Here is a 24522-nt window from a genome sequence, read left to right on the forward strand (position 1 = left end):
AAGCAAACATATTAGCAGTATTCTTGTATGAAACATTTTACTCTTGCTCTCAGGGTTGATACTAATGTCCTCTACATTATAAGGTACTGACCCAGGACATTTATCTTTCACATCTAAGCCACCACTTTGTTCAACACTGACTGCTGGAAGAAACAAGAAGCATTTTGTTCCCCGACTCCATCTAGAACCACTTTACTGATCCAAGGATAGGTGAGGTTTCCTCTATCTTCCCCCTCCACTTTCTGGCTGCTCTAAGGAGGCACATTGCTCCCTGATACTCTACTTCTGCCACAGGCTCCATTTTGTGATCCCTCCTCTCCAGCAAACCATCGTAGCAGAAGAGTCAATCTGAACTGATAGCTGCTCACAAGGTGGAAATGGATTAAACCTTATCATTTTCAGTCTGCTGAAGCAGCAGTAACACTGGATCCTTCTAAGTCTAGAGTCATCAGGTTACTACCATTTCATACATGGAAGGTTAGTGTTTTTATCATAAAAGCTATAGGTACAATTTTTTAAATTACAATGAAATGCAAAACTTAATCTAAAGTGTACGTACTTCAAATACTGGTAGCACACACCAGAATAGCTTTATTCTGATCCAGATCAGTGGATCTGCTTAAACCTAGTACCAGTTGTGCAGTCCAGCCTCTTCCTTACTTGCTAACAATGCTTAAGCCTAGCAACAAGCAATCAGCTGCTTGTATTACATTATCTCATACAGACTTTTTGGAGGAAGTTTCCTGCATGACATTTATTTTTATGATGGCAGACGGTTTTCAAAGGCAGTAAGTCTGTACAAAAAGAGTCTTTACTGCTTCTAAAGGATTCCCACAACAAGAAATAAGACACACCTCAGATACTTAACTATTGGAATTTCTGAAGCAAGCCACACGTTATACATCACTAAACTACTGTTCTACAGATCTTGATCCATAATTTGGTAGTCAATCCTATGTTCATTGGTACTGACACTGCACACTTGCACAAAATGCCTGATTGATTTCCCCTACAGACTTGGAAGAAAATCATTTTATTTTGATATATGACATGCATGTTTCTCCAGTTCCACTGAGATGTACTTACTTCTATGTTGGCAGAGCTGGGTTGATCTTACCTGTGAGAAACATTAAATTTTTGTACTATCCTTTCCCCGTCTGCTAACCAGATCTGGACATTCGTGACGGGCTCTGAATCACTTAGTGGCACTGATGGAAGAGCTCTTTTCTCAATATCTCCATGATCATTTCTTCCTTTAGAAATTATTCTTGGAGTAGCACTGGAAGGAAGAACCAAACAAGGTTATCCATTTCACATAAAAATCATCGAGTTAGAACAGTCTTGAACTTATGTATTTAAAGAAGGTTCTGAATTGTGTCAGAAATTAATAACACCATATTCCTAGGCTTGCTAAACATATAAATAGAGACTAAAGTTTTAGTAGTGGGATACAATGATTCTTAATAAGCTACAAACAGGACACTAAGAGGTAGATTATCTCATTTTTGTTAATGGAAATATATTGTAAAAGTTCTTAAAGAGATGGAGAGAGATTTCAGGTGATCAAGGTCTTAACAGGATTAAGCACAAATCCCCAAAAGAACTTGAGAATACTTCATATGTCTATGCCTCCTTCCCCATTGGGAATGAAGCAAAATATTTTCAGGGTCTGAGTAAGGAATTTTTAAGATAATGCTAATTTATATGCTTCCCAAGTAATACCATGTAAGTCGTCATCCAACTTAACATTCATGCTTAGCGTAATATGAAAACAATTAAGATAGCCTTGATTTGGTTCCCCAACATCCAATTTAAATTACAAGAAAATTGAGTGTCTGCAGATACTGTCTCTCAGTTGTGAAATATTTGTTGATTTTTTTAAAACACAAAGCACTACCCAGTGCCCAAAGTATATATAAGGGAGTACAGAAAAGTGGTTGAATAAAAAGTCCCTCAAATATAAATTTAACAAGTGAGCCTATTATAATTATGTGGTCTGCCAGTGGTATTTCAAAAACTGAAGGTTAAATGCAGCTCTATGGAAGCTAACCTTTTCTTCCTGGCCATTAGGTAACTATTATACACAATACAAAATTCTAATCAGAGATGTGCTACACCTTAGTGAAGTACCTTAAGTTTTTTAAAGACATGACAATACAAAACAATGCCTTAGGATTCCATCTGCACTTACTAATAATTTGTCTTCTGGAGAAAGTCTATTTAGAAGTCCTATTTCACAGATTTCATAGACATTAGGGCTGGAAGTGACCTTGTAAGATCATCGGGTCTAGCCCTCTGCTCAAGGGGCAGGAAGTCAGCTAGGGTCAGAGGATCCCAGCGAGATAAATATCCAAATGTTTCTTGAAAGAGTCCAGAGCAGGCGCTTGCACCACTTCTGGGGGGAATTTGTTCCCATTGGACCTTGTTATCTCCTGGGGTGCTCTGGTGAGCAGACATCCCCCCAGATCCTGATGCACATCCCTTATGTACTTATAGGCTGCCACCAAGTCACCCCTGAGCCTGCACTTCTCCAGGCTGAAGAGTCTCATAGCTCACAGCCTCTCCTCACAAGGCCTTTTTTCCTGCCCTTTGATCATGCACGTGGCTCTCCTGTGGACTATTTCAAGCTTCTCCACTTCCTCCCTATATTGCAAAGCCCAGAACTAGATGCAGAATTCCTCGTCTATTTTCTAGACAGATCCCAGGACTTATGCCAAAAACCATAAATCACTAAATACAGAAATCCACTGACTAAATCTAAGAACGTGACACAAAAGCCTTACCTAAACTCTTTGACACAGAAGTTCCCCCAATAAAGATTCTGATGAACCTAAAGTATTGTTTCTGGGAAAGAAGAAAAATATTCCCTGAAACTTTTAAAAATTGATGCATAAAGACCTCTAGGGACTGAAAATTAAGGAAAAAGTTGTACTTCTATTTTTTGACTTAAAAGAAATATCATTGTTCTAAAAGGCCCGTTAACCAAGTGAATATATGAAACTCTCTCAAAGACAGAAGATCTTTTCATCTGCCCCTCAATGTGGAATAGATTTTTTCATTAAATTTTCTAGTTTTCCCCAGTCTAACGGCAAAAGGCCTGACAGTTTTACCTGATGAAGTTACAGAAAAAATCTAACTGACAAGGAATTAAGTCAATCTTTTTAGTTAATGTATTTCCAAGAAGAGCTTTAAGATCTAGTTCTAAAACATAAGAGGAAACTGAACCAACATTTTCTATTGCAATCAAAACTATTAAATGCACTGAAGCAGGTGTACATAATACAAAAGAACATGAGCATTAATTACATAGGTTAAAATGAATTAGGTCAGACTCAGAACTAAGTCTTATTTGGCTCTCACGTGTAACATAAGAAGAAAAAAAAAAGACAAGGGGGATAAAACCTAGTGTTATTTGAACTATATCCAACAGATTAGAAAACACTTTCCTGCCTCCCCCTCAAGCAACACTGCCATTGAAGTTACCATCAGACTGACCCAAACCAGGACTACAGGATTAGTCTCGTCACGAGTCACTATTGGGGGCAAGAATTAGCTCAAGTGGAGAGCTGATAACAAATGTTTAGAACTGCCAATGTTAGTAAGAAAAGCTGCAAGTCACAGCTAGGACATCTGGCAGGCAGAGAACCCAGCACTTCAGTAACTGAAACCATTGCAGTGACAGAGCAGGAGCAACTAGTTTCCATCTACAAGATCAATCTTCTTAACCACGTGACAGTTCGTATATGGGGTTTAGTAGTTTGGTCAAGGTTTAAAGATGTCATTAAATATATCTCCCTCCCCACCTCCACTAAGAATAATGGGACAATTAAAGGGAAAAAACCCAAAACAGTTTAATGAGCTATGAGTAATTTCATTGCTCTCATCAATTTTACTGGGATCAGTTATATAACTGAACACCAAACCTGCTAAATCAAGACCCTCTTGCTCCTGTAGTCCCATTTTCTCTACGTCAATGTCACCCCCTCCAGCCCCCTGCCCCCACTTACTTTATGAGCTGAACATTGCATACACTTTGTTTCGACACAGACGAGTCAGTGTTTCCATCGCATCAGTTACAACAAAGGTCTTTTATGGCAGGCTAAGAGCATAAGGGAAAATGCTACTACAGATATCACACTGAAGTATGAAGACATGAGGCATTCCCAGTGCAGTTAGAAAGCATGCATTACATCAGACTACTTACCTTCCCAATCGGTAACCGTGTCCAGAAAATGGGTGAAATACTGGCTTCCTTGACATATACACCTCATCTTTCTTATCTTCTACCTTCACATCCACTTCCTCCTCATCAAAATTTTTTTGGAACTCAAAAGGCAACTCCCTTAAAAATCAAGAGTCAAGATTAAAATAAAATTCTTGGTTTAATCTTAAAATTTAAACACATACACAACCCTGGCTAATCTAGGTGAGTTTATCCACTCAAAAGGTACTAGTGATATGACACTAACACCCATACAACATAATCTGTAAATCAAGCTAATGAGTTGGGGACCCACTGCAGATTACTGAGTTGCAAATTAATTAGAAGTGAACAGTAAAAATGAGAGAAAGGTACCACCATAGCATGACAGTTTTTTTGATAGAGGGATTATACCCATATTTTCATTGCAAAATTGTTTATTAAAGAGGAGACTAAAAATTGGCTTTGCAAACATAATTAAGGGCTTCTTTTAATATCCAAAATGTCACCAGTATCCAAGCTCTTTCGTAGACTACACACTGATTGGACTGGGTCCGTGCTCAAGTAGAGCAAGATCAGTTTCCTGGGTTAAAAGCTCTTTGGCAAAAGGACTCCACTGTGTGATTGTGATAGCGCCTTTAGTGTCTGGTCTGCAGAGAAACTATACGGTGCTGCCAAAACGGACAGCAACCATCTGAAAAATTGTCACCCCATAAAAACAGTCATCCCTGTAACTATTTGGCTTGGGGAATTGGGAGGAGTGGGGAGAAGAGGAGGAGAAGGGGGATGGCGAGAAGAATCTTTTCTTCAGGAGTGTGGGTTAATGTTCACACTAAATAGCTGGGAAAGGATGCTACTTTTATGGACAAGGCGCTCATTATAATTATGGTCAGGAGCAAATGCTGGTAAGTGCCATTCACAGAGAAAAATGTTTTCATTAATATGCTGTAAAATTAAGTACTATTAACCTAGTATGACAACTTGAAAGGATGATTTATCATTTTAAATGCAATGGCTTAATGAGTTCATACAGCTGTAAAAACAGTTACTTTTGTTTAGCTTTCACTCAAACGGCACATTTATACTACAGAAGTGACTGACAGAAAGGTTACCCAGCACTTGCTGAAGGAGGCATAGCAGCAGCTCCTCATAGGGCCTCAGACTCTTTCAACGAGCAGAGAAAACTACACTTTATCTGTAGCTAAGGATACCCTCAATGTAATCTTTCTCTGGAGAGCATTTCAGCTGTAGCTACCGCTAAGGCATTGTGCCTTCCTTATTATAACTTTAGGGTACAATCATCAAAATGGACTTCTAGTTTATCTCAGCACTCTGAGTGTATAACCATAGGCTCTAAAAGGTTACTCTGTCTATTGGACATGCCTTCCTACAGTGCAAATAGCTATTTTAATGACAACTGCAGCATAACTTCATATAGGTCTATTTTAAGGTATAAGCAAAGCAGCTGCTATACCAGTTCATATAGCATTAAGAATTTAAGCAAAGCACAGTACAAAGTGTATTAACACCCAAAGCTCACTTGCCCTTTTTTAACTGAATCTAAGAACTGCTGGTTTGCCACATCTGTGTAGCTCCTCAGATCACCATCATTTACTGTGAATCCATTTTTCCATAGCTTAATAATGATGTCAGCCTGCGAAGTAAGAATAATGAATATCATCTCTTCAACAATGAAATAATGGGAAAACACAACTCAACATACTAACATTTTGTTATCATTTCAGGTCATCTGCTCAAGAAACCAAAATTATGCTGGAAGACGGCTTGCTATAATGTCTTGGGTCAATCCCAGTAGACAGGAGGGTAACAACATAGGACAAGTGACATTTTTAATTTCTAAATATCTTCGGTCATCAGAAATACGCTTGAGACGAACCTCTGAGCCCAAAATGATTGAAAAGCAGAGGTGCCTATGTAAAACTGGTTACAAGAAGAATTTAAGACACATCACCCTAGTTATCCTCTTACTCCTACCACTCCACATGATGGGTACCAGCGTTTTTCAATTGATCTCTTTGAAGTACTTGATGTGGAATTGAATGCTCAACACCAGTGGAAGCCAACATTTTTGGAAGGCATGCCACAAGTTACCCTTGCACCTTGCTCAACTGCCACTATGATCCCCTTCCCCTGCCCGATCCAGTGCTTTACTTTCTATTTCCTGCCCTATAGTCCTCTGTGTTGCCTGTCCTGATCTGTCACATGCTATACACCGAGGCTGCCCATGTCATCTATGGCATGCTGCCCATGTCACCTAAGCCACCCCAACTTTACACTATTCCTGAGTCTCTTTTGTGAGTTTTAAAGGGCACAGCTGAAGGATACAGAGTGCAGGACTAGGAATAGAGCTCAGAACGCTTGCTCCGTAATATACACTTAGGTCTGCTAGCTGTAAAGCATGTTCAGTATTTATGTTCTTCCAGAAACGGATATAGCAGTTGCTTGTCAAGTGCTATATATAAACAGGCAAGTAAATAGAAGGATTACTCAGCAGTAACTGTAGTTTGAATTATACCACAAGCTATTCCAGACCCTGATCAATTTAAAGATATTTTGACGCTTGCACCCATATCACACAAATGTAGAAAGTATGAATAGATTTAGTTCAGCTTACTTAACAGAGGCTCTTCCTAGAGCCCAATTGTCAGGAAAGGCTAAGCTACTCAAAACTAGATGCTGAGGGAAAAAAACAGTGAATTAACCAGTTTAGACAGAGTCAGACAGCTTCAGATGGAGGTTTAGAATATAGGTGTCAATGTATTCATGCAAAAGTCAGCCCCCAGGACCTGAATCTTCCCACCAGTCCTGGCAAATATCATAACATCCAGGAATACAATCTTTAGAGAATCCTGTGTACAACTCCAGTAGAGCAATTCAAGTGATTATGCTACAATCCAGGCATGCAAGTTTAGGGAGTTAAGATTCATATGTACTGTTATATAAGTGACAAATGAAGGGAGACTGGAGAGCTGAACATGAAAATTAATTATTATCTGCACATGACTGCTTGTCAAAGATGATGAGGCGCCGGCAGCAGCAGCACCCAGGAGAAGCCAGCGACAGGACCCAGCAGCTGAGCAGCAAGGACTGCCCGGCACTGCCGCCCACCAGCCTCCCATCGCTCAACAGAAAGCCCCTGCAGCTTCTGGCCTGGCAACACTTTCGCTGTTCTCTGCCCTCCCTTCATCTGAGTGGAAATTTAGATAAGATCAGACAGAGAGAGGGAGTGGAAACCGTTGCAATCAGCCCATGCCAGGCTGGGCTGGTACCATGCTGCACCGTGTGGTCCCTGCCATGCAGCTGGGAACCGCGTGGTGCTGGCTGGGGTGGACTGGAGTGGTGGCCATGCAGGAAGGAAAGTAGGGAAGTGGCAGGGGAGTGGCAGCAGGATGCAGGAGCATGGAACCTGTGCCAATGCCCCAGGCCCGGTGGGAACCCAGGGCAGGATGGCAGGAGCATGGAGTCTGAGCGTACGGTCTGCTCGGCTGCATCACGCGAGGTTCACGTTCAGTCCACAAGCTGCACACAACAGAGCCGGCAGCCTTGCCCTGCTCACGGCTATGCGCAGGGCATGGGGAATAGTGGAGAGCTCTGCACTGTGGAGCTGGGCTGGCTCCATCCCTCTCCCTGTCTCCCCAGCTGAGCCCCATGACCTACACTGCCAGCATCATCACACAGGGGTCGGTGGGGCTGGCCCTGCTTGCTGCCACCACAGGCAGCTCCAGGGATTCGCGCACTCCAAGGACTCTGAGGACCCCCCTACACACACATGTTCCACCCACCATACTCCACACCCTCCCACATACCCCAACCCAACCACATACCCACACGCGACATACTTACCCCCACCAACACACAATATACAAGAGTAGAACTGTATTTTAAGCTATTATGCAATTGCCTTTAGATACACTATGCAAGCACACATAAATCAGGACAGATATATTTTTAAATAAAATTAAAAGAAGTTATAGTAGTTGTTTTATTTTTAAAGTATATGCTTTTTTTTTCAGTTTCAAGAGGGCAGCACCCTCCCTGTCAAAAGAAGCACTTCCGGGGCAAGTCAGGGGTTAGAGGTGGGACTTCTGGTCCCAAGATAGCAAACAAGGGTGAGGCATCCATCAAGGGGCAGGGCTACCCTTGCGGCCGTCATCAGCTCACCCAAAACTCATCAAGCGGCTGAAATAATTGCCCGCTCCTGGGTAAGACCCTACTCCCATCATGGTAATTTGTTCATATGCCACTAGCCCCTATTCTGCAAGACCTTTATTTCTGACCCATCCCAATCTCCAGAAAGTGATAAAAACAGGGTCACGAGACAGAACAAGGCTCTTAGAGCCAGACTGGTGTCAAGCATCCTACTGTGCATTTGCTTAGCCACACAGGCCTCGTCTACACACAGAAGTTGTGCACATTTAAATGAGTTTAGACATTAGATTAGCTGAACTGAAGTAAATCCTTCACATGAGTACACATCATTTAAGTTGACTGTCCTGTACTGCCATAACTTAGATTGCTTCTTTAAATCAGTGTCCAAAACACTTAAGTGCTGAAACAGTATCAATTTAGTTTTGTTTTGAATCACTAACTATATCATAACTGCAACCATTATTAAATTAATACTCTGAGTTTAAAAGTAGTAAGATTTCTGTGCTATTCTCATCAAGATTATGGTGTTTTGTCAGCTAATGCACTGAGTTTATCTTATGTCCCGATTACATATAATTTGGGACAGAAAGACACTATAGCACTAAGTTGTGACTCGATTAATCGAGTGTGCTGGAGTGTGGCAATTACCATGACCCAGGAGACTCCAGCATTATGTGCATCAAAGTTCCCACTCTAAAAAATGGCGATGGGGGTGCTTTAACTTAAGCTCTTTGAACAAGCTTAAGTTAAAGTACACCCAATGCCATTTTTCAGTGTGGGGACACTGATACACATGACGCTCCAATTTGAGCAGCTCTCGGAGGTGCTCTAATTAAAGTCCCTCCCCCAAGCACATCTATCAATGCCCTATGAGACTAATGAAACACCAGTAATTACTCTTTCATGCCTACAATGAAGATATGTGAATGTACAAGCGGGGACACAGATGTTAGTCTCCTTTCCTTGGGTATCAGCAGGTAGAAGCCTGTTTGGCTTTTTGCAGCCCATAGCCAGGACAGAGCACATGGCTTCACTTAAACCAATGCTTTGGCAAACAAATTCAAGTACAGTCATTTTCCCTATCACTTACCTGATTGTTCGCTTTGGCCGGTGGCATGCATATAGCTCCTACCTTCCGAGCTTCTTCAAAAAGGTTATCAACAAAACATTTGTGGAGCTGATCCTCTGCTCCTTGCTTACACATCCTGCATAATAAAAAGAAATCAGAAAGTCTCACTTAAGCTAGAGGTGCACCGATAAAGATTTTCCTGGCCAATACCGATAGCCAGCTACTCACCAGGCATTTCAGCATCACTGATCCAATAACAAATTCACAGGAAAGCAGCCAGGCAGCATGGAAAGCAGTGCCCTGCACGTACATCTTTGGAGGGGAAGGGGAAGCCAGAGGACCCCATGGTGAGAGAGGGAGAGGAGCAGGGGCTGGGGCCAGGGATGCTGCCCAGCCAGGGTGGTGAATGGGACCCCAAGGAAGAGCCGTGGGCATCCTGGCACTTAAAAATGGTGGCAGAGGTGCTTGGACTAAAGCTCATCAAATGAGCTTCAGTTCAAGCGCTGCCACTACTTTTAAGCATGGGGAAGCTTCTAACTAGAGCCAAATGGGGTGAGAGCAGATATGGGCTGCCCACTGCAGGCTCGGGGCTCTCCACCCTGAGAGCTGCACACTGGCTGTGCATCTCCTGCTCGTTCAGCACTGCTGGTGGCAGCAAGTTGTGCCTCCCACCACTGGATGGGCAGGGGATGCCCAGCCAGCATGCAGCTCCTGGGTCAAAGGCAACAAAGACCCCAAGTCCGCAGCAGGCAGCTTGTATCTGCCCTCACCCCGCGCACAAATCTGGAGGAGTCACATGCCCCCCATACCTCCCCCGGAGGTATGCGCAGCAGCAGGGAACCACCCCTCACCCTGCCTGCACCCCCTGGACAACCCACCTGCACCTCTGTCCCACTCCCCACCCCAGCCCTGGGTCCTACTCACTGCCCTGGCTGAGCAGCACCCCCAGCCCCTGCCCCATGCCCTCCCTCACCATGGTGGCCTCGATCTGCCCAGCCCCCCACGTCCCTTCCCCTCCACAGACTTACCTGCAGGGCACTGCTTTTCACATTGCCTGGTTACATTCTTGGCCACATGCATGCTGTCACTGCATGCAAGTGTGTGGCATCCGGGGCCCTGGCCAGAAGGCACATTATATTTATCAGTACATTATCAGCTACACTAGCCAAAAAAAGCTGATAGCCCATAACATTAATTTTCATTTTATCAGTGCCGATCCGATATGGCATTGATATATCAGTGCATCTCTAACTTACGCTTATATGTTGTGTGTCCTTTAGTTAGCCAGGTCCAAGAAGTCTGCTCCTCCACTACCCCCCAGTCTTAGTCATTAAAATATTATTTACACAAAGTGACTCAAGCTCTAGGAGACTCCAGTGATACAAGGCCTGTGACGTGCACATAAAAGTAAAAAAGCATTCCATTCATCTGTACCAAAACTTCTAAAAGTTAACTATCAAATACAATCGGGCAGCCTGCTGTCATCTCCTTAGACTAAACTACTAGACAATTCACAATTTCCATTCAAATCTCCCACTAACCTATTTTCTGCTCTCTATTGTGCTAGATTTAATTAAGCCACCCCTGAAATAATATATGGAGAGGAGTGGGTTTTTTGGCTTTTTAAAGACAAGATGGAAAAAGCTACTCATAAAGTTGCTTCCACATCATTTAGGTTTTCTACACTCACATATCCCTGTCATACACTATAAGAGTTGTTAATGAGCTGGATAAACCTAGGGACAGCTCGTTTAGTACTACCCTAGTATACTGAAAGCATGCAACAGAAGGTTTCAACATCATGGCATTACAATGGCGGATCTCAACCTTTTTAGACTCAAGGCATCCCTCGGAAAATGCCAGCTCTTAGCTCTCATTCATTTCTTGACTATACAGTGCCCATCTTTAAGAAAGGGAAGAAAGAGGATCCAGAACTACAGACTGGTCAGCCTCACATCATCTCCTGGTAAAATCATGGAGCAGGTCCTCAAGGAATTCATTTCTAAGCATTTAGAGGAGATGGTGATCACCAAGGGCAAATCACGCCTGATTAATTTGATTGCCTGACTGGCTGTATGTATGTTGGAAGAACAGTGGATATGCTATACCTTGACTTTAGCAAGGCTTTTGATACAACCTTCCACAACATTCTTGCAAGCAAACTAAGAAAGTACAGGTTGGATGAATGGACTGGAAGGTGGACAGAAAACTGGCTGATTCATTGGGCTTGGAGGGTAATAGTCAATGGCTTGGTGTCTAGCTGGCAACCAGTATCAAGTGGATTGCCTCAGAAGTCAGTTCTGAGGCTAGTTTTGCTCAATGTCTTCATCAACAACCAGGAAAATGGGATGAAGTGGACCTTCAGCAAGTTTGCAGATGACACCAAGCTAGGGGGAATAGTAGATATGCTGGAGGGTAGGGCAAGGATTCAGATAGAGCTCAACAAATTGGAGGATTGGACCAAAAGAAATCTCATGAGGTTCAATAAGGACACGTGCAAAGCCCTGCACTTTGGACAGAACCATCCCATGCACCAGTACAGGCTGGGGACCCAAGCTAGGCTTATTAGTCTGGAAAAAAGACCAAGAGGGGATTAAATAACAGCCTTCAACTACCTGAAGGGTGGTTATAGAGAAGATGGTGGTAGACTGTTCTCAGTGGCAGCAGATGACAGAACAAAGAGCAATGGTGTCAGATTGCAGCAAAGGAGGTTTAGGTTAGATATTAGGAAAAATTCTCTCACTAGGAGGGCAGTAAAACACTGGAACAGGTTCCAACAGCCAGAGAGGCTGTGGAGGTTGTTAAGACGTGGCTAGATAAAAGCCCTGGCTAGTATGATATAGGTAGGGATGGTCCTGCTTAGAGCAGGAGACTGAATTAGATGACCTCCTGAAGTTCCTTCCATTCCTAATTTTCTATGATTCTATGGAAAAACAGTAGATCATTTCTTCTGTTAGGAAAAAAACCCCAGAAAGACAAGGCGGAGATGGAACTGGGACTAGCTTCCCGGATCAAGGACAACAAGAAGTCCTTTTTTAAATACATAGGGGGCAAAAAGAAGGTTCCGGGTAATGTGGGGCCCCTTCAGGACACACTAGGAAATTTGGTCGTCACACCAGACGACAAAGCCAACCTATTTAACAATTTCTTTGACTCCATTTTCCTGAGCAGGGACTGGAAGAGTCACCCCCCCCCCGGTCCCGCCTTAGACCCCAGGGGAGGCGCACCTAGGCCAAGGGTTAGTAAGGAACTAGTTAGGGAACATCGGGAGGGACTGGATGTATTCAAATCAGCTGGTCCAGACGATCTCCACCCCAGAGTGCTGAGGGAATTAGCTGAGGTCATTACGGGACCCCTGGCACGGTTTTATGAGCACTCGTGGTGCTCTGGTGTGGTGCCAGAGGACAGGAAGAGGGCCAATGTGGTTCCCATCTTCAAAAAGGGGAGGAAGGAGGACCCGGGAAACTATAGGCCAGTTAGTGTTACCTCAATCCTGGGGAAGCTTTTTGAGAAAATTATTCTGGTGCATGTCCACGAGGGGCCAGCAGGGGAGATTGTGCTTAGGGGCAATCAACACGGGTTCATTAGCGGCAGGTCCTGTCAGACCAACCTGGTGGCCTTCTACGACCACGTCACCAAATCCTTAGATGCAGGGGTAGCAGTGGACATAGTCTTCCTGGACTTTCGGAAGGCCTTCAACACCATCTCTCACCCCATCCTCATTAAGAAACTGGGGGACTATGGTGTCGACACCCACACAGTCAACTGGGTTGCCAACTGGCTGGAGGGCCGCACCCAGAGAGTGGTGGTGCATGGGTCATCTTTGACCTGGAGGGATGTGGGAAGTGGGGTCCCACAGGGCTCGGTCCTCAGGCCCACACTGTTCAACATCTTCATCAGTGACTTGGATGAGGGGGTAAATAGCACCCTGTTCAAATTTCCTGATGACACTAAGATGTGGGGGTATATGGGCACACTAGAAGGGAGCAATAGGCTACAATCGGACCTAGACAGGTTACAGGGGTGGGCGGATGAGAATAGGATGGGATTTAACACCGACAAGTGCAAAGTGATGCACCTGGGGAGGAACAACCGGTACCATACCTACAGGTTGGGGAACTCCCTTCTCGTCAGTGCAGAGGCAGAAAAGGATCTTGGAGTCATCATTGATGCCAAGATGAACATGGGCTGGCAGAGTGGGGATGCAGTCAGGAAGGCCAACCACACCTTCTCATGCATCCACAGATGCATCTCGAGCAGGTCCATGGAGGTGATACTCCTCCTCTATGAGGCACTGGTCAGGCTGCAGCTGGAGTACTGCATCCAGTTCTGTGCACCACACTCCAGGAGGGATGTGGACAACATGGAGAGGGTCCAGAGGAGGCCACCTGCATGATCAGGGGGCAGCAGGGCAGGCCCTATGAGGAGAAACTACGGGACCTGAACCTGTTCAGCCTCCACAAGAGAAGGCCGAGGGGGGATCTAGTGGCCTGTTACAAACCAGTCAGAGGGGACCAGCAGGCATTGGGGGAGTCCCTGTTCCCCCGTGCACTGCCAGGAGTGACCAGGAATAACAGTCACAAGCTGGCAGAGGGTAGATTTAGGCTAGATATCAGGAGGCGCTACTTCACGGTCAAGGTGGCTAGGGTCTGGAACCAACTTCCAAGAGAAGTGGTGCTGGCTCCTACCCTGGGGGTCTTTAAGAGGAGGCTGGATGTACACCTTGCTGGGGTCATTTGACCCCAGCACTCTTTCCTGCCATGGCAGGGGGTCAGACTCGATGATCTGCTCAAGTCCCTTCCAACCCTAGAAACTATGAAACTATAAAAACAGGTTACAATGTTGTTGACACCTTGGATTCCTAACTGAAATCTCTTGGTATACTTTATGAATCACACTGGTGTTTACAGGCCTAACAGTGCTAATTTGCATAGCATCCTTAAAAGGATCTACCAATAACTTGATTGACAATCACTCCTTTAGAAGGAAGATCCACTTGTGGATCAGAAATTGGCTTAAGGACAGAAAACAGGGTGGGTATAAATGATCAGTTATCAGAATGGAAAGATGTAAACTGTAGGGGGATCCTCCCTGCTTCCTCCATCAGGGACAGAATCATATAAAATTAGTAGAGGTGCACTGATACCTCAGTCCAATATCGTATCAGCACCAATAAAAGGAAAATTGAAATTACTGGCAATGAGCTTTTTCTGACCGATGTGGTCGATGATGTCACCAATAAATGCCGTGTGCATGCGCACAGCTGCAATACAGCCTGGCAGATAAGTCTGTTGTGGGGGAGGAGGCAGGTGGGGGAGGGAAGGGACATGGGGATGCAGATCAAGGCCCCCACGGTGAGGAAGAGAGTGGGGCTGGCACAGGGGTAGGTACTGCACAGACAAGGTGGGACATGGGATGGAGGTACAGCCCCTGCATCCGCCCTTACCTTATCCCCCCCAAGACTTACAGCTGGACACTGCTCTCCATGCTGCATATCGGCAATTGGATTGGTATCGGCCGATATGACTTGTTAAAAATCAGCCATTTGTATTAGCCAAAAAAATCTCTATTGGTGCACAACTTAAAACTAAGGTTGGAAGGCACTAAGGAGATCATCTAGTCCAACTCTTTGCTCAACGCAGGACCATCCCCAACTAGATCAGGATCTGTGCTGGGATCAGTGAAGTTTATCATATTCATAAGTAATTTAAACTGGGGGGGGGTGGAGAGGCATGAAGGTGAGTAACTGACAACATTATTCAAAAACCAAAGTGAACTGTGAAGAGCTACACAAGGATCTTGAAAAACTGAGCAAACAGGTAATAAAAAACAACAGGTGATATTTAATGTTGACCATTCAATGTGAACAGTTGGCCAAAAAACATCAGTTCAATGCTCAGTAGCAGCTGAAAAGGCAAAGAAAAGGTTAGAAATTATAAGGAAAGAAATTGCAAATGAAAGAGGAAGTATCATTATGCCCCTTTATAAATCTACTATACATGCACACGTCAAATACTGCATTCAGCTTTGGTCCCTCCCCACCTGAAAAAGGTTATAGAACTATGAAAGGTACAACAGAAGGGCAACAAGGACCGGTAGTATGGAGGGGCTTCCATATGAGGAACGATTAAATAAGCTAGGACTTGTCATCTTAGTGGAAAAAAGATAACTGGGAGCAGGAACAAGATAAAGGTTTATAAAACAATAAACACATCTTAACTTTCTCTGCACCATTTATTATCTCCCACAATACTAGAACTAGAGGATATAAAATGAAACTATTGCCTAGTAGGTTTTAAAATAACAAAAAGGAAGTTCTTTTTCATACCGCAAGTAATTAACTTGTGGAACGCACAGCCACAAAATGTTGGGGAGGCTGGCAGCTTAACCCAGTACAAAAGGAGACTGGACTTCTCATGGAGGAAAGGCCTCCATAGGTATATGGGCTCTGTATCAGAGCTTCTTAAACCCTGACATTCTTGAACCTACACCAGAAGATTCTGGATATGTCCTTTTTACTCTCCCTTTCAACATCCACTCTGCCATGTGTAAGACAGGTCAATCAATCCAAGCACAGTATATCAAGTGGGCAGATATAAACCTGATGATTTTCAATACTGACAAATGTAAGGTACTGCACCTTGGGGGAAAAAGCCTGCAGCATGTTTATAGGCTAGGCAGTGCTATGCTTGCTAGCACCATCGCTGAAAGAGACTTGGGGATCATGACTGACCACAAGATGAACATGAGCCACCACTGCGATGTCGCAGCTGGTAAAGCAAAGCAAACACTGGCTTGCATCCATAGATGCTTCTCAAGTAAATCTCAGGGTGTAATCCTCCTGCTGTACTCGACCTTGGTGAGGCCGCAGCTAGAGTACTGCATCCAATTCTGGGCTTCAAAATTCAGGAAGGATGTGGAGAAGCTTGAGAAAGTCTAGAGGAGAGCCACATGCATGATCAGAGGGCAGGAGAATAAGCCTTATGAAGAGAGGCTAAGAGCCATGGGAATCATAGTTTCATAGATGTTAGGGTCAGAAGGGATCTATTAGATCATCGAGTCCAATCCTCTACCCTGGGGAGGAATGAGTACTGGGGTCAAATGACCCCAGACAGGTATCTGTCCAATCTCCTTTTAAATACCTCCAAGGAAGGGGACAGCACCACCTCCCTTGGAAGCTTATTCCATATTTTGGCAACCCTCACTGTAAAGAATTTTTTCCTGATGTCCAATCTGAATTTGCTCTCTTCCAGTTTGTGGTCATTATTTCTAGTCACCCCAACAGGCACCCTGGTAAACATTGTATCCCCTATTTCTTGCTGCCCTCCCCATGAGTTTCTAGGCAGTAGGAATGTTCAGTCTGGAAAAGCGCAGGCTCACAGGAGATCTGGTGGCAGCCTATAAGTAGACTGGGGTGTGCATCAGGATCTGGGGCAGCACGGGTAATTACTTTGGGCGAAGGGCTGCTTACTGAGTTTTGGCAAGCTATCAAGGGCTGCATGACAGGCAGCCAGGGGCAGATAAATAGTAATTTTCTAAATTTTTAGGGGCCCTGTAGGCCAGATAGAATGGCTTGGCAGGCCACATCTGGCCCATGAGTCACAGTTTGCCCACCCCTGATCTGGGGGAACGTCTGTTCACCAGAGCACCCCATTGAATGACAAGGACCAATGGTCACAAACTCCTCCAAGAACATTTTAGGCTGGACATAAGAAAAACTTCTTTACTGTCTGAGTCCCCAAGGCCTGGAATAGGCTCCATCCAGAGGTGGTGCAAGCACCTACTCTGGACTCCTTTAAGAAGAGTTTGGACACTTATGTTGTTGGGATCCTTTGACCTAGCTGCCTTCCCGCCCTTGGGGCAGGGGGCTGGATTCAATGATTTCCCAAGGTCCCTTCCAGCCCTAATATCTATGAAATTCATTAAATCCTAGAAACTGACCCAGTAAATGGCAGTTCTTATGTTCCTACGCTCTGAAGACAAGCCAAGTATAATAAAAGCCTAGAGAAAAACCTTACTACCAAGGATAATTTCTACCCACGCTATGTATAAAGAGCATATAGAAGAGGGACCTCTTCACTATGTTACCTTTTTATTGATCAGAGTGAGCAAATATATCATGATGGTCTGATTACATCTTAGTTTAGGTCGGGGTGGACAAAATATGGCCCACAAACCGCTCCTGGCCCACCAGGCCATTCTATCCAGCCCATGGAAAAAGATTAGAAAATACATATTTATCTGTCCCTGGCTGCCTGTCAAAGATGACAGGAAGCAGGGGCAGTAGGACCTAGCGGAAGCCACAGCAGGATCCTGCAACAGCAAAGCCAGCCCAGCCCCAGCCCCCCACCTGTAAGCCCCCGTCTAGCAGAGGCTTCTGGCCTGGGATGCTGGGGCTGTTTATGCCTCCCTGTGCCAGAGCAGGAAGTCTGGGGGGGGGCAAGAGAGGAACCCAGAGCAGGGTGGCAGGAGCGCAAGGTGCGGGCTGGCAGGGGTCTGTGGAGCCGGGCTGAGCTGCACCAGCAGGGAAAGCAGGGAGCTGGCCTGGCTCCATAGAGACCCTGCTGGTAGGGATGCTGCGTTCCTGCTACCCTGCTCTGGGCCCCACTGGCGCTGGCCCTGCGACACTGGCACAGGCCCTGCACTCCCATTCAGTTGTCACCATCTCCTGCATACCCACTCACTCCCAGTGCCCCTCACCCAGCCCCGTGCTACAGGCAGGGACCAGCATGTGCAGCCCTGACCTTGCACACGCCATGCCCACCCCTCTGGGCTGCGCAGTGGCAGCATAGGACAAACTGCTGCTCAGCGTGGTAGGGAAAGCAGCCCCTCCCCCCTCCCACTGCTGGCACTTCCTGGTTCAGGGGCTGCCCTACATCTCCACCACATCACTGCCATCTCTGGGCTACCCCATGGGGCAGCGATGGCAGAGCAGACACAGGGCAGCCCCACGCAGGCTCCAAGTGGATGCACCAGGAAGCGCTGGCAGTGCGAGGGGCTGCTTCCCCCCCACTGCTGAGCAGTACTTTGTCCCACACTGCTACTGCTGAGCCTGGGACCCACGCTGGCTCCCAGTTCACCCACTGGGGCTGAGCAGAAGCAGCAGCTGGGAAGAAACTGCTGTTCAGCACGGGGAAAGCGGCCCTTTTCCTTTGCCGCCGCCAGGCAGATTTTGCTGTGCTCCCCGCCCCCATGCTGGGCTGTGATAAGGCTCCTTCAACGCTGCGTATAGGCTGCCCAGTGCAGCAGCAGCGACAGGGCAGCTCACAAGTGGTGAATGAGCCACGCCACAGAATAGTGTGGCACGGGCTCTGGGTGGCTGCAGCAAAAACTGCCTGGCAGTGGTTGCAGGGGTGGGGGAAGGGGCTGCTTTCCCTGTGGCGAACAGCAGTTTCTGCCCAGCTGCTGCTGCTGCTCAGCCCTGATGGGCGAGCCCAGAGCCACCGCGGGGTGCGCAGGTTCGCGGCTGCATGCGCTGGTCCCTGCTGCTACCACTGCACGCAGCCGGGTGGTGCATAGCGGCACACTGTGGCTGTATACTGCTGGTGGTCATGAGGAGACGCTGCAGGGCACTCAGGCTCTGGGATGTTGTGGGGCAGGTGCTGACTGGCTCAGGGGCGTGCGTGTGGGGGTTCCTGTGCACACCACACATCCTCTCAAACCCTTCCTGCAAACCCCACAACCAGATATAAGATCAATGCCTTTAAACATCACAAAAGAACATAGTGACTGAGAGAGAAGGAAAAAAATATTATAATCAAACTCTTTTCCCATGTTCAGCACAACCTAACAAATATTTTTCTTGAGGCTAATCAAAGAGAATCTAAAGTATGAATTTAGGCATTTACTATGCTTTACCTTGAAAGTTTAAATGATTTATAGGCAAAATAAATAGGATCTCTTCATGTATAACAACAGTCTCCAAAAGATCAAAATAGAAAAACAGGCCTATGAATTTACTTGTAAGCAGAAATCTTTGTGCAGGCACTTGGAAATCTTCTACGTTGGGAATTTAAGGTTGCAATTATAGGAAGAAGAAAAAAAAACATTCTACAAACCCAGTTCGCCACTTTTGCAAAACCAAGCATATGTGGAGCAGATGAATAGAAAAAACACAGATCTCCAGTGCAGATTCCTTTTATTCTTCAATCGTAAAAGTCCTTCACTGTTTATCAGACAAGCAGAACAACTCAAGAGATGCGGGACATGAGATAAAAGGAGCAGAAACACTTGCTTTAGCCAACCAGTTAGTAAAGGCAGCTGCATCCTTTAAGAGGAGATGAGAAACAAGCAGAGAGACGTGCCTGGTAGGTTTCAATTCATTTCATTTCAGCTCTCGGTCTGGGATGCAGGATCCAAAGGAAGCATGCATAATGGCAGCCTGTAAATTAATGCAATTTTTACAAAAGGTCATTTTTTGCCAGCTTTATAAGTATCAGTAATGGTGGGGGGGTTGACTTTTTAAAAAGAAAATAAGGCAAAAGGCAGGGCAGAACCACACAAGCAATCAAAAGAGCAGGAGAAAAAAGAACCTGAGCACCTACCACTCTTCTTTTAAAGTTTTGATATTGTCTACTTCTTTCATTCTGATGCTTTGCCTAATTATGAAAAGAAGATTTGTAAGAAATAGGCAAAACCCTTGACCCACTTGGCACTTCTGAAGCCGAGTTGTTTACATTTTCTGCATCCTTTAAGAGCTGTTCTGTGTTGACAGTTCACTTAAACAGGAATCTACAAAAACTGCTCCAGTCTCCAGATGGCTCTTTGTTTTCCTGCGGCTTCTAATGTGATGACGCATACAATGTGTACCATTTTCAGCCTCACACATTAAAAGGAAGACAACTGTGATTTTTTGAAACACCCCACCCCTCCAACTCCCCCCCAAGAATTCAAAAGCTTCATCATTCTTTTGAAAGCACAGGAAAGAAATCTATCACTGCCGTTTTCATGGATTTGGTTTACATTCTTTGCTTCACACTCTGGCAGCAGTACTTATCAGATGGTAGTAGAACTGCAATGCCAATGCAGGCATCCTTTGTAATAGCTCATTGCCAGCCCCGACCTTCACTTTGACAGTGCATAATCCAAAGATGCAGCATCCTTCTAAGTCCTCCCCCAAGGTTCCTCCACTCTCCAACTGGTGCAGTGTCCCTGAAACTGGATATGGCAACTCATGATTCTTGTTCAAATAGGAGTAGAGAAAAAAAATCCTGGATTTTCAAGTGCTGAACATACTACAGGATTAGTCTGCTGAGTCAATAGGGCTGAAAAGTGCTATACTGATCCTGTTGTGCTCTCTCCTGAGCTCTGCAGGGAATTATTTTAAGCCACAAAAACTACATAGAAAGCACTGACGACCTGACAAGGGCAGAGGAACTCCGACTTGGCACTTTATTTAAGGGTCTAAACCCTGCTAAGTGCTAGGCACCACCTTTATCAAAGCTGCTCAGAAATTTGCAGCAGTCTCCAAGTTGCCTCGCTGTGCATAGGTATTGGAACAAGCAAAATAGGTAACTACCCAATCATTTCCAAAATAGCTAGACAAAAACCAGTGAGACTTAAATTTCTTGTTCCTCTCCAACTGTGCAGGCACCGTGTAATCATGTGATATGCACATAGCTTTACTTATATACTTGAATTCAAAACCTGCCTTTTAAAATAGTTTATATTAAAAAAAAATCCCCAAGGTAAATTTACTATACAGAGTGTAGGCATCTCCTGGATATTAAAATCTGGCACCCAGCTCATTTATCTGTTGGGTTATTACCCCATGCAAAAATTCTAATCTTCCGTTAATTATTTTGTGGATCACCCCGCTTTGTACACACACATTGATTAGTGCTGTTACTGATAAAACGTCTGCCGAACATCCCACAAAGACATCATCAGAGTGGTTATAAAACCAGACTGAGACAGAAGCAAGTCTTTAGGCTTAAATTGTTTACAAAAACAAACAGGCCTTGCACATATAAAAGTCCTATACAAATCTAGTCAGCTATTAAAGATACTTTTCTTTATCCAAATACCATAGTATTTTAAGCTTAATTTTTCTGTTATATTATGGGTAAAATTAAATACAGATTATGCAGCATACCACTCATGTCAGCTGTCCAAATCTAGTATTAGAAAGATCTAGTGGCATACAATCTTGCTGGTGTAGGAGCCTACACACTTTACACCTCCGTGTTATATTTTGCCCTCGAGTCATGGATTTGGTTTACATTCTTTGATTCAGACCTGGCAGCAAGTACTTATTCGAGAGTAGCAGAAGAACTGGAATGCCAATGCTTCCCTTCGAAGTCTGTCTCCAAGAAGAGAGATGATCACTACATGTAGCTTTAAGTGACGGCTCGCTCAATGAGGCTAGTCAAGCATGAATGAGAAGAACTAAACAAAAAAGTTTTAGTGTCTAATAGGCAAGTCTCTGGAGCGCCTTCAGTATCTCTACCTAACCAGCTGCTACATAACTAAGGGTCCATGTCCCAATTCCCAATTCTTCTAAATTAGGGAGCATCTCTAAATTAGAGCTTCAATCACTCCTGATTATAAAAGCAACAAGTGTGCACTTAGACAGGATTTCATTTTTCTTGCATAACCAGCACAAACACATGATAACACGGATGTAGGTAAACATGTACCCCACGTTTTCCCTTGCTCTAACCTTTCCTGGCATACATTATACTCCCATTTATTTCTCAAGATGTCAAACTTGCAATATGATCTGAGGACACGCACTTTCAGGACCAAGAAACGTCTTTAGCACAAGCACTTGTCATATATATTCTTATACAGCAGCACCTTCATTAGTTAGAAGGCAAGTGGAAACAATATTAAGGTGTACTCCATTGCTTCAAAAGCTAGTAATATTACCTGGAGCCCAGGGGGCAGTTATACCATTTTTCTTCCTGTACAAAGAAAAGCATAAACACTGCCAAATATCACTGTGAGAATTAAACTTTTCAGAGAATAAACTCTTTGGAGCAGCAACTATTATTTCCTACATAATGTATTATCATGGGGTCTAGGAGTCTTGCTCATGGACCAGGACTGCCAAGTGCTAGGTGCTATTTCCTAGATTCGGTTTTGCCACTCTTAACCTTTCTGGATAAAGTTTAAATCTAAAAAATATTAATAGCAATAGCAATCGATACACTACAGGAACAGATGGGAGGTGTCTCATCCAAATGGCTACAATCTAGGCAGATGGGGAGGAACAAGAGGCAAGGAAACAAGTGCCTGCCTGACCTAAAGCAACTTTAGCCTTGCTGAGCTCTGTAGGCTTATAAATAAGTTGTTCAATTCATCCAAAACTAGAACCAAGCCTGCAAATGTTTTCAATTTCCCATAAGGCCTTTTTTGGTCTGCCCAGGCATTCCTTCTACCTCCCCACAGCCTGTTTCCATTGGCTCAGCATGGTGAAAAAGGAAGTAAAAAACAAAACAAAACCCTTTGGGTTTTTTTAAGATTCACTAACCCCCTCTCAACCAAAACCAAACACTCGGAGACAGGTTTCACGGTGGTCAAAAAGCCACCGCAAAAACCTGCTCTGACCAACTCTAGAGCAACACGTACCAGGCCTCCCGCCCCCGCATGCCTCCTCCAAGGTGCACCCGCTTACCCTCACCATCATTTCAAATCCCAAATGGATCCCGCCTGCTTCTGGTGGCTCAGGTGCCAGGCCGAAAACCAGCACACCAGCAGCCGTGTGACGTGGCTGTACCCCGGCCTCTGCACATCCGGCTGGGACCCTCCTTTCTGAACGATCCCTCTGGAGCCCTTCGCTGCTGTTCAGTCACCCACACGTCACGTGTGTCACACACAGACGGCCACCGCACAGACATAGATGTCACACAGCCAGACACAGGGATGCACACAGGCATAGACACACACAGATGTCACACACAGAAAGACACACACGACACACACACAGGGATGAACACAGACACACACGTCACACAGACATCACGTCACACACAGGCACAGACACACAGGCATACACACACGTTACACAGGCAGCCACAGGGATGCACACAGACAGACGCAGACGTCACACAGACGTCAGGCACAGGCACAGGCAGAGAATTACACACAGACAGACGCACACAATTACACACAGGCAGAGACACACACAGGCACACCCATGACACACACGTCACACACACCCCTCCCCTTGGGGCAGCGCAGGCGAGAAGCCCAGGCCGGCCCGCGCCTCCCCAGCCGCCGCCCGCCCGCCCGCCCGGGGCAAGGGGGAGGGGAAGGAGGGGGCCGGGCTCGGCGCCCCGTACCTGGCAGCGCGCTGGCCCGGGATGCATGAAGCGGCCCGGCCCGGCCCCACGTGCTCCGCCCCTCGGTCCGCGCTCGGGGCTCCGGGCTGGGCCAGCTCCTCCCCCGCGGAAGGAGGGGCGCAGACGAGGGGCCGTCGTTCACGTGCGGCGCTCCGTATATTTTCAACAAAACCCGAAAAAGCCAGCGACCTCGTTGTCGTGTCCGCTCCCCGCAGGGTCGCGGCGCAAGGCCCGCCTCCCCGGTCACATGGGCGCGGCGCCAGGGCAGGCCCCGCGCGGCGGCGGACGCTCCGCCGAGGGCCGGCTCGGCCGGGATGCGAGTGCCTTGGCCCGCAGCAGAGCCCCGCAGGCTGCTCCGCCTCTGCCGAGCAGTCACCCCGCGAGCAGGAGCGCGTTGCTACAGACGCCGAGGCAACTGCGTTGGGGTGCTGCGCATCTCGGACTCGCAGCTCCGCATTAGCCCTGCGCCCTCCGTGTCAGACTTCCCTTTTTCTTTTTTTCCGGCCTTCCTCCTTCAAATGTTCCTCGGGTCCATGCGAGGGGTTTCTTTCTAAACGCAGGTCTCTGGTGCCGAATGATAGACGGAAAAAGACACGAATCGTATTAGAGCGTGACCCCTTGTTTAATATTTTTTGTAGCATTAAGCATAAAACAATCGGGCAAAGCACAGCTAGTTTTATGCCTTTCCATCCCAAATACCTATTAATATCAAATTATTATTTAGGGTAGGTAAAAGGGGATGTTGCCAGACAGTGTACAGGCATGGATAATTGATGGGGTGGCTTACTCAAAATGCA

General features: G+C 45.7%; 1 protein-coding gene across 1 annotated transcript in view; it reads right to left on the bottom strand.

Moving 5' to 3' along the window:
- The window catches only part of UBXN2A (UBX domain protein 2A), a 35857-nt gene extending 11640 nt beyond the window's left edge, over window positions 1-24217 (bottom strand). Inside the window, exons 1-6 of the mRNA XM_090031499.1 lie at window positions 23726-24217; window positions 19985-20038; window positions 9462-9576; window positions 5746-5855; window positions 4205-4342; window positions 1118-1279 (exon numbers count right to left, since the gene is read on the bottom strand). Coding sequence (XP_089887625.1) covers window positions 1118-1279; window positions 4205-4342; window positions 5746-5855; window positions 9462-9576; window positions 19985-20025 — 566 coding nt within the window. The 5' untranslated portion in view covers window positions 20026-20038; window positions 23726-24217. The remainder of the gene's footprint in view (window positions 1-1117; window positions 1280-4204; window positions 4343-5745; window positions 5856-9461; window positions 9577-19984; window positions 20039-23725) is intronic.
- Between the last annotated feature and the right edge of the window lie 305 nt (window positions 24218-24522).

This window comes from Crocodylus siamensis, chromosome 1, assembly GCF_052110815.1.
Source record: "Crocodylus siamensis isolate JL-2025a chromosome 1, ASM5211081v1, whole genome shotgun sequence".
Lineage (NCBI taxonomy): Eukaryota > Metazoa > Chordata > Crocodylia > Crocodylidae > Crocodylus > Crocodylus siamensis.